This window comes from Scomber scombrus, chromosome 15, assembly GCF_963691925.1.
Source record: "Scomber scombrus chromosome 15, fScoSco1.1, whole genome shotgun sequence".
In the NCBI taxonomy this organism is placed as follows: domain Eukaryota; kingdom Metazoa; phylum Chordata; class Actinopteri; order Scombriformes; family Scombridae; genus Scomber; species Scomber scombrus.
Window position 1 is genome coordinate 12,282,141 of NC_084984.1, and position 11,048 is coordinate 12,293,188.

At 39.3% G+C, this 11,048-nt stretch overlaps 1 protein-coding gene across 1 annotated transcript; it reads right to left on the bottom strand.

The window, feature by feature from the left end:
• Positions 1 to 945: 945 nt before the first annotated feature.
• LOC133995622 (alpha-synuclein-like) lies at positions 946 to 10,262 on the bottom strand. The gene is made up of 5 exons (XM_062435095.1): positions 10,142 to 10,262; positions 9,845 to 9,874; positions 8,118 to 8,260; positions 1,721 to 1,792; positions 946 to 963 (listed from the first exon to the last, which is right to left on the bottom strand). Exons 1-5 carry the CDS (start codon positions 10,260 to 10,262, stop codon positions 946 to 948), a joined length of 384 nt encoding a protein of 127 aa, XP_062291079.1.
• Positions 10,263 to 11,048: the final 786 nt, after the last annotated feature.

Genomic DNA, 11,048 nt, shown 5'->3' on the forward strand with positions numbered 1-11,048 from the left:
ATTATTAGATCTCTAAATCCCATTGATATCTTATAAATGTTCACACATTTGTATAATCTCTATATTCTCTCACAGGGACTTTGATCTAAGCATTTATAACTTTTTATCTTTTTAAACACAAACCATTTATTTATATTAAACATCATTTTACATCATTAGCCCCACATGCAAACATACAGTACAGATAAATGAACAACACTTCAATTTACACACTTTTTACATATTTTATTCAACATTTAATCCAAATAAATCCATACCACAGCTGTTACGCTGAATTGTTTTACATGCTCTTGGTTTTCAAAAGTCCATTCAATATGAGATACATTTGTTTTAGCAGTGATAACTTAAAAAATACAATATGAATGCACGAATAGCTCAGCACTTTATAGTCCACCGCAAAAAACAGCGACAGTATACAGACAAAAATAGAGAATATCATTATGCTTCCATTTCAAACAGGTCACTGTAAATTGGTCATTTTTATAGAGACACTTAGGTGCTTTAAGTGGTAAATTGTGGTATATTTCCTTGTTTGAATTATTGACATAGCCACACGGTTAACAGTAAACACACACACACACACACACACACTGGCCAGGTGGCATTCTCAGTGGGAGGGAGTCACTGTAAATGACAGCTGGTCACACACGTACGACGCACACCTGAGGTCCCTTTCACTGATGTGCAAAAGGCACACGCAGACACACACACACACATGAATACACACGATCACACAACACCTCTCTTTGACTATGACATTTACACAGATACGGACATACGTAACAGCACAAACGGAAAAAAACATACACGCACACACACACACACACACGGAGGGACGTTGGGCACAGACTTCATAAAGGACCAAAACGAGGCACGATGGGACTTGGCAGAGCGACATGGAATGTTTTAGGTCATTGATCTTTGATTGTGAAGCTCTCAATCAGCTTAGTCGTCGGTGTCCTCCTGAGAGAGAGAGAGAGAGAGAGAGAGAGAGAGAGAGAGAGAGAGAGAGAGAGAGAGAGAGAGAGAGAAGATGGACGAGAAGCAGGCTGTGAATTTACTGTCCTAAATGCAAATGACTGCTGTGATGTGATCATTTTATCCTATAAAACATCATCATACAGCGTGATGATATTACACCTGTTTATAGCCGAGATGATGTTACAACACCCATTACAGTCAGTTTATTTATTACTCTGGTCACATAGTCCACAGACCTCCACTCCTCTGTACTTTAATTATCTTCAGAAGGATGTTTCATGTGAAATGCTGACCTGATTTGCTTCTAATTTAATATTATAAAATATTCATCATCATTCATGTTTTTGGAAACCACCCACATTGAAATGTATGCAATCCAGTAGGTGTTATAATTAAAAGTCAACAGCCAATGTCATAAATAGATTTTATATAGAAATTCATTTTCCCATTTTCTCATTTCTCCATCAGCTTTATGTGATTTTTGTTCCTGCTGATTTATTTAATTGTTTTGTAAGACTAATAAGAAGAAATAAAGATAGTTTTCCCCTTAAATCCAGTCCAACTCAGTATTCAGTTGTACGTCATAAGATTTGTGAAGCAAGATCCATGAACTGCAGTCATTAATTCTGTTCTCTCTCACTGAGGTTATAATTACCTCTAAAAAAAAAAATCTGTTTTTTCCTTCAACTGAGATGCTGCTTCATGTTGCTGACTGCGGACTGTGATAGTGGAGTCTTACCTCTGTGACATCAGCAGTGTCTGTATCAACCGGCGACTCGGCCATGTTCTGTACTGCTGAGGGGTCGTCACTCTGGAAAACAAAAAATAGGGAAACCTTTTCCTTCTCACTCTGAGTATGATCAAGTTTGCATGGCCAAATAAGCAATGGGCATGGATGTATCTGGACCTCTACAAAGGCTTCACTAATCCAGTTTAACATGATGTTAGTCTGCTCAAATGATCCTTTTAATTCTCCTCCAGCTTTTCAAACACAGTTAGGGGTTTGATTTGGTATATCGGATAACAGTGTGATCTTATGTTATGCATTGTGCACAGTAATACATTTATAGCAGAAGAAGCAATTGTATAGGTCCAGTGGCGTAAAGTGGAATTTGAGAATTTATTATTCAAATTGTCACCCATTTTAGCGTTGAAATGACAAATTCCCATCAAAAAACATTTACCCTAATATAATCTTTTCTCTCATAGTATCCCCAACTGAAATTGAAAGAGTCATCTGCATCTGAAAAGAAGTTGAGCCAACTTTTGTAATATCACCCTGTCAACAGCTCCAGATCAACCTGAAGACAGATCCAGGCTTGTGTCAAATAATCTGCTGCAATCAAATCAAGCTAACGTAGTTATCCATGTAAGAAGAACAGGGCTGTGGTTGCCTCCTCATGTGCATACTATTTATATCATCTCTGTGTATCTTTACAAGACTTGTATTGACACTTTCTTGGCCATCATAACAAACTCTGACCCTGACATGATGTCAAATAAGAAAATTCTACCCACTAAAATCTATTTGATTAAACAGCCTTGAAATCACTTGACAGATGTTTTTGTTTAAGGTACTTACAGCAAGTACGTACAGTTTGTTATACTTCTTCATCACTTGTCATCCATGTTTGTGGTTTACAGATATAATGGGACTACAATACTTTTTAGTGTGTTTTTTTGTCAGGAATATACAAGTGTTTGGACTGGGGCTGAATACTGAAATGTACTTGTAAGGCTTGTGAGCCTTCTGCCTGAAGTTTGAGAAGGTAATTAAATAGAGTGTAGTGAGCAGAAGTTCCCATCTTTTTTTGTGCTACTTTGTAATTGCAATTACAGCACCTGGCGGAACCTTCAAGCTGGACGAGATGTGGACACTTTAAATTCAAATAACCACGATCTGAAATAAGAAAAAGGACTAGGGATTAGAACATTGAACAAAACCTTGTAGCGATTGTTCAGGCATGTCTATCCAAGGATAACTTTTAATAAATCTACAGAAGAAAACATGTTTTAAATGTAATCAGCACACATAATTCATCACACTTTTGTCCCCAGATGCACTGAAAGCCACTTAGACTCTTGTCTAGCTAAGAGGCGCTAATGAACAAGGAGGGGGGGGGTGACTTCTCTCCTGTCTCATTGAAAGGATGCCTTGATTACACCATGCCATTGAACTGACCTTCCTTAATGGGGAGTGGTCACAGACCGCCGATGTGTGTGCGTAAACGTGTGTGTGTGTGTGTGTGTGTGTGTGTGTGTGTGTGTGTGTGTGTGTGTGACGTGCTTGCCAGCTGACATAACCTTAAACCAGTTATTGCACCTACTCCTCCTGCTGTTGCATTTAACACCACCCATCAAGCCTCCATCTGTTCACACAGCCGAGCCAGAGAGACGTGTGCTCGTGTAAGAACACACACATGCATAAACACATACTCGGACAACGCCAATAAACATCGCCTTGTCTATTTGCCGTGGTCAGATTCAACTTTGGCCACAAGTTCACTTTTTAGAACAAGTCAAAGCTAAGATATCAAAGTTAAACCTCAGCGACAATGACTGTATTGTTTCATAGCAATTTCTGAGCAGAAATCGTTTCCTGGGGATGGGGGGGGGGGGGGTACAGCAGCTTCAGCTAGATGTTATTGCACACCACTGAAAATGTCTGAGCAATAAGACGTGTTTGCTGAGACCAATTTGGTCTCTACCTTTCTTGCATTTTTGTGTCATGATATGAGTCACCAGCAGCTGATGAATTGGCGAAACAGCCAGATGAAGAGATTAATCAAACGACAAAGTCAGCATCCCGCTGCCCTCTGTTTCCTAGTGTGTGTGTGTGTGTGTGTCTGTCTGCGTGTCAGACATAGGAGACAATCTTTGATGGCTCTCACAACCTGGCATCAATTTTTAAAAATTGAAATCAATATAAATGACGATTAATGGCTGAGCCGTCTGGGAATTATGGTTAATTGAGGACGATCCGCTGTTGTCTGCATGTCAATCTCTTGCTGGGAATACCTGGATTTAAAAAAAAAAAAATCAGTTTATCCCTCAGTCAGTCAGTCAGTCCTCCCACTACCGAACCAACCATCCATCTCTCCATCTCCATCAGTCAGTCTCCTCTGTGTCTGTTTGTCCATCTGTTGGTCTGCTCTGCCTGCCAGTTTGGCTCGTCAGGGTTCCTCATAATCAGTCAGATCACATTCCAGGTGTGGCTCCGTCAGTGTTTTATCCCTCAGGGCAAATGCATGATTAGCTATCTAGCTGCCTTAATAATGCAACTGCTAAGGAAGATGAAAGGATTTGATTTGGATTTTTGTGGGAAATACCACATGCATCCTTTGATAGTGAAATCAAATATAAGAGGCCAGTGATGAAAGCAAAAGAACAACAAACCCCACAAAAAACAGGTGTCAGTTGTTGCCTTTTGCAGGAAAATAACCTGATAATTTCTTTGTTATCTTATCTTTTTATAGTGTACTTTTAACTAATCACAGTCCATTAAAGAAGAGCTAAAGAGGTGTGTGTGTGTGTGTGTGTGTGTGTGTGTGTGTGTGTGTGTGTGTGTGTGTGTGTGTGTGTGTGTGTGTGTGTGTGTGTGTGTGTGTGTGTGTGTATATGCTGTTATCTCTCAGTGTCTAAATTATTGTTATAGATTCCCCCCGTGCTCTATTGCTAATTAAGGGACGGGAGATTGAACATCACAACAAACATTCAACAAAGTGTTTGAATTGCCCAGGGAAATATTTGATTGGCTTATCATTTCCTGCTACTTGCAGCAGTATAATGAGCAAGGAGGGTAATTACAGGCAAAATTCATCATCCCTTCAGGATTTTAACACCTTATTAATCCAGATATAAACCAGTGGAAGCATGGGGAAGTGTAGCTGCTATGGTTTGACTACAAACGAAGAACAGCATTTACAAGTTTACTTCTTTTTTTTTTTTTTTTTAAGAAGAAAGAGCTGAATTTGAGCATAAGGACCTGCTGAAGAGTTTCTGTGTTTGTTTTTTGGAAATGGTGTAAAGTTAAAGTGAAAATGGATAGATGTAGAGTGCATAGTTTAATTAAAGTGCATTGTGATCATCTCCAATATCACTGAAATAATGAATGAATGTACAGTAGAAATGAGTCCAGGTTATCCCAATGGGATTTCTTTGGTTTATTTTATGCGTTGAATACTAAGTTATGTTTTTTGTAAATACATATTTAAATTCTGGTGGAGACATACTCAATCTTTTATTTATTTATATATTTTTATATATAAGAGATCAAATTTACCCTTACAAAAATATCACGTGAAATTCATGAATCTATGTCCACAAATAATGTTCCTACTGTGTATGTGAATTCATCATGTTTTAAATCACATTTGCCTGCATGTGAAACACTGTTGCACATATGACGATATGTGAAATAAATGTTTTCCCGTTGTCTTACATTCACATGTGAAATGTAAAATATATAAAAACATTAATTTGTCAGAATTTCCAAAAAAACATCTGCAAATTACATATTTTTAAATGTATTACATTGTAAATATGCAAATTGTTCACATGTGAGAATGAGCTCCACGGGATAAAATGTTCTTTTTCGTAAGGCTAAATATACAATTTTAAGTCTAAAAATACTCAAATCCTGATGTAACTAATCTAATTAATCTAAAATTACATACCTAAAACCCCCAATTCCCAAAAAAAGAGTCAAAGAAATAACCTCAGTGGTTACTACCCTGCCTCTCCACAAAAATCAACATGAATCGCTATCAAAAATAAAAGAAGAGGGTGAAATAGAAATTTTCAGAGGCAGCAAAAAACAGAATAAAATTAAATGTGCCAAAGACAATCATTTTTCATAGCAGTAAATTGTTTGCTACAGTAAACTGCCTTCAGTTCTCCTTCTCCTCCGTTGGACAAACGAAGGCCAGACTGACTGATGAACAATGTAGGAAAGCTAACAACATGTAATGGCTTTCATTTCAGACAAGAAAGACAAGCAGCAGATATGAGAAGTGATGACAAATGACTCAAGGTCAGGAGGCCATTTTGATACAGTGAAGAGTTATAGCTTGCAGCCACTGGCATGAAATGGAGGGGATGTGCTCTGCTGCAAACTACCATCTTCAAATATGTGTTAAAATGTGAATCTATTGGATTACTGGCCGGCATGGCTAGTTGTGCACTACAGACAGGAGCCCTACAGACATTCCCCCCCCCCCCCCCCCCCCCCCTTTTTCAATAAGCCCATGTATTGTTAGCATTTTAAGGAGTCTTTTCAGCCTTTTCAGAGTCCAGCATTTTGGAAGACTCATTGTGCTGTTAAGTTGGTAGTTCACTTGGAAAGTGAAAGCTAGTAAGCTAGAAGAAGCTAGTTAGCCTAGCTTGACAAGAATTCCCATGAGACTTTTTTTCCTCTTTCAACACCTGCTGAGTCATTGCTAGCTCCTGCACACTGCATTTATTTATTTATTTTTTGAAAAAGGTACATTAAGGCAAAGCATACTGTGTTGTATTTTATGCTTAAATTGTGCTACAGAAATATAGTTTCTCATTATAACAAAATAGGGGGTCTTCTAGCATTAGCTGTCTCTTTCTCATGGGGCAATTTGGGGATAATAGGAAAAGACTAAACTGTCAAAACTCTCAGCAATGATATGTGAAGTACTAAAATACCCAAACCACTCAAAAAGTCCTCCAAATTAAACGATCAAATACAACCACGCACTCCAGAACAACACATAGGAGCATTTTCTAATATGGTGCCTCTATTGACAGTAATTGGCAATACAACATAATTTATCTGTGTTTTCCAAATTTGTTACGAATTTGTCTGATTAGATTTAGGCAGAAAACTTTGGAAAGGCTTGGGGAAAGATCATGTGTTAAAATCACTTTGTTAAGGTTTGAGAAACCTAGTGTGGATTAAAGTTACCACTTTCTCAGTTAGGATACCTTCATCATAATGGCAACAATTATCATCTCTGGGTTAGGGTTGGAGGACGATAGTTATGTTTTTTATTTTAAACTGTTACGACCCTGATCGGATACAGGAAACAAACAGTAGTCTACTGCAACAAAGTCCATCTTTTGCAAGTTGCAACCCGCCACCTCTCAATGAGGAAATTTGCTAGCTTATATAGACGTCATCTCAACTGTGCCATTTCTCCGGGTCATAATTACTTAACCTGCTAGATGGCATCTGTCACTCAAATGTAACTGTAGGTCCTTTTTTGGCCAACTGACATTATGACCTATTGTGTAGACAGTCTCAACCATGACTAATGGGCTCTTTTCTTGGCAGACATTTTGACTTGTCAAAGCAGGAAAAGCACAGGTGTAAATAATAACATTAACTACATTCCATAAATTGTTCCAGTTACTCAGTGAGCGAGGATGCACAATACCAGGACCCTGGAATGAAGGTTACGATATTGTAACCCCAGTTCATACAGCCCTCTACTGGACTTCATGGGTAATACTCTCCAATCACACGCCGGCAATTGCCCACTGAAATTTGCATTTTTGTAGTCAACCAATCAGGACACGCCTATCGATTAGGTGTGTCCCACATGGTATAAACTACATTTCTCATCCCGAAACCACTTCAGTGGATGGTGTAGGAGCAGCAGGGTCCATAGCTAGAGGGCGTTGCGTGTGCTTATAGAACTAGGTTTAAAATACTGTCAGCTTCGTTCTCCATTAAGGCGTCTAGTAGGCAGAGCCCGATGAATGTTTGCCCTGTTGTGAAAATCCCAGCTGCTAAAGCCGAGAAGTCTTGGGCCAAACCCAGCCAAATTATGCTTGCACTTATGCTTTTCCTGCTTTGATGAGTTTAAATGTGTGCTGTGTAAAGGGTCTAAAAAGTCGGCCTTCAGCTGGTTAAATGTCTGTGTGGCTGTAGGAACAGAAGTGATATTATAAACTATTAGTAGTGACCACCCACTCAGATATGGCACCAATCAAACAGTACCTCTATTGTCAGTTGGAAAAATTCATGCCTGTGGAGAAAATTAACTAGGGACCACAGAACAAGAGGTAAAACTTTCCTCTACAAATCAAAACAAACACCTACACATCAACATACAGTATATAAATAATTACATCGCAAAAAATTCTTTTTTAGCTATCTTTCTTACTGGTTTGGCTGGATCCTTCTTGACCAATCCAGTGGCAGCAGCAATATTACCTGCGCCCTCCACGGTTTTGTGGGCCACAGCGGTAACCCCGGTAACCATGGCTCCACCCACCTGAGACACTCCAGACACAGTTTTACCTGCAACTGTAGGGATGAAAGAAGTGGAACTGAGAAGGGCGTATCTTTATAGAGCCTCAATACCTCTGAGAATTAGCATGTAGAAAGAGACATTAACATGATACAGATCTTGCAATACTGGATTTCAGGGCTTCCACAGTGATTGGATCGAAGTGTAATTTGAGCGGCGCTGCCCATTAGTGATTTTTCTCTAGCTATCAGTGATATATGGCAGATAAATCAAAGCTTAATAGCTTTTACAGTTTGACACATAAAGGTTTAATGACTGAATTTTACTAGCCAATTTTGACTTTGACGTGACAGAGGTGCTAAAAACAATTATAAGGTCATTAAAATCTAAGTTGTTCTTTCTTTTTGAAGCATATATTCACAATAAAATGAAATCTGATAGGATTCAACATGGTGATGACCATGAAAAAACAAAACAGACTCAAGCCGGTAATCACATAAAAGCCACTTCCTTGTAAAAATCAAAACAAACTGTCTGCCTGCTTCTTTTTTTCTTTTTTTTTGCAGTAGTATTTTGTGGTGAAATGTAAAACCTGCCTTACTTTAGGCTACCTGAGGTCTACAGAGCTGAATAAAGACTCATTTAGTACTCTGTTGCTTCTACTTGGAACGCCCTACAGAATTATTTAAAACTGGATCGCTACCGCTTGTGTCATTTGGTGAGCTGAAAAACCACAAGAACAGCCTGGAGGCATTTTCCTTTCAAAAGCCTTCAAGAGGCCCTTATTGAGTTTCACCCCGCCTTTATATTGTTTCGATTCATTGCTCGTTCATTCATTAGTCATTCTGCAAAATCAGTCCAACTGGTCTTAGGTTTGTTTCTTGAGACTTTCATGTGTAAAAATGTTAAATTCAGCAAGACTTCCTTGTTATAATCAAGGCTAAAAAGGTCAATCAACATGGACATTCTTTGCATTTACAATAAGCGCTGGATTGAGAGTATAAAAGCCGCGCGGTCTACTTTCTTTGCCCTCCACACTGTATCATGATGGAGTCCAACTGTGTGACACATAATAATTAATCACGACCCAGCTGCTCTTTGCTATAGGTCAGCATCTCTGCTTATGCGGACCTCCTGAAAGCAGATTATCAGATCATAGGTCTGGTGTAGCCACTTGGCCTCAGCGGGAGAGACGATATCCTGATGCATTACTCCTTTCCTCTTCACCCTCATTTAATGGATTTTAATAAGATATTCTAGCATCATATAATTTTTTTATAATCCCAGTGTATGAAACACTAATTGCTTTACTTGGCAACCAGCTATGTAGGTTAGAGCAATACATCTATTTCCCTGAATGTCTATAGCAGGCTGTGTCCCTTGGGTTCTCCAGTGTATGAGGAATGGCAAGGCATGGCCCTCGGGGAGTTGGGCAGGTTCTGCTGAGTTACGCTGTGAAATATGACACTTGCTCACCTGCAGAGACACAGTACATTTTTTTTTACTGATCACCTAAAGATCCAGTGACATTATCCACTGTTGCTTTTGTGTACTTGTGTAAAACACTCGCTCGGGTGTGAACAAGAAGGCCTAAAATGCAAAATGTGTACAATCATGTCAAGAAGAGCCTTCATTCATACCTGTTGTGACTCCATCCTTTGTTTTGGTGCCTGAAACAAAAATCCAAGTGAATCTCAGTTAGTCAGCATGTACAATAAAATAATTACAAAAAAACCCTGTTGACTTGTCAAGGTTAGATAGTCATTCAAGCCCAGAGGTGATAGCCGTGAAGAATATTAATAATAATGATTATTAAAAAATGTTTTTAAAGAAGAAATATTTAACAATCAGTAACGTTTTTAAGCTTTCTGTCCATTTTTCTCCCAGCATCCTGTCCATCCTATGATCATTAATCAGATGAATTCACCAGCACCCACCGACAAACATAACCCCATCTTTCGTCATCTCAGCTGCTCCAGTCACTCCCTGCTTGGTTTTCTCCGCCGCTGCCACGACCCCATCCTTGGCTTTCGAGAAGCCCTTCATTAAGGCGTCCATGGCTGTTTGATTGGCTCCCAAATTACACGCACACACAGCTGCGGAGATGTCAAAACAGACGCAATGAGAGAAAAGGCACTCCCGGATTTTTTTTTTTTTTTTCCCTTACAAGCGCTCGGTATTTAAGACACAAAACGATGCCACCGCCCTACTTTTTCTTTTCCTCTGTGAAAGGTTTAGAAAGCCGGCATCGCCATGTAAAATACAGTATCTGTACAGCCCTGCTGAAAATCCCACCTGTAGGAATTGGCTTCAGCCCAACTGAGAAATCATGAATGGATTTACTATTTAATTTAAATAAGATGAAACTATGGCTTGTATTAGAAAGCAATGAGCCATGAACATAACATAATTCACAAGCATGGTATTCTAAAATGAAAGATTTTAAAGATATTTTTTAGGAGAAAGAGAAAAAGAGCTGCGATTCACGCACCTGTTTGCTTCAACTTCCTTCAAGGCGACAATGTGCAGAGTCTTCCGGGATGACAGCAGTGGAGATTCCCCCAAAGAGCAGTGCAACCGGTTTATTGTCTCGAAACTACAACTACTACTCCAAAGACGATGTGTACTGTCTTCCAGGCAGACAGAGAGAGAGAGAGAGAGACAGAGAGAGAGACAAAAAGAAAGAGAGAGAGAGAGAGAGAGAGAGAGAGAGAGAGACGCACAGGTTTGACGCCTCCTCCGCCTCGGTGATGGAGAAAGAGCGATGTAAACCGCGTGATGCTGGTGCGAGTCTGTCTTTCTGTATGTCAGTAACACACACACACACACACACACACACACACA

Coding starts and splice junctions, on each gene's coding strand:
- LOC133995622 (XM_062435095.1), bottom strand. CDS start 10,262: ATGGACGCCTTAATGAAGGGCTTCTCGAAAGCCAAGGATGGGGTCGTG. Junction 9,875..10,141: donor AGATGGGGTTATGTTTGTCG/GTGGGTGCTGGT, acceptor TTTTTGTTTCAG/GCACCAAAACAAAGGATGGA. Junction 8,261..9,844: donor AAAGGATGGAGTCACAACAG/GTATGAATGAAG, acceptor TCATCCCTACAG/TTGCAGGTAAAACTGTGTCT.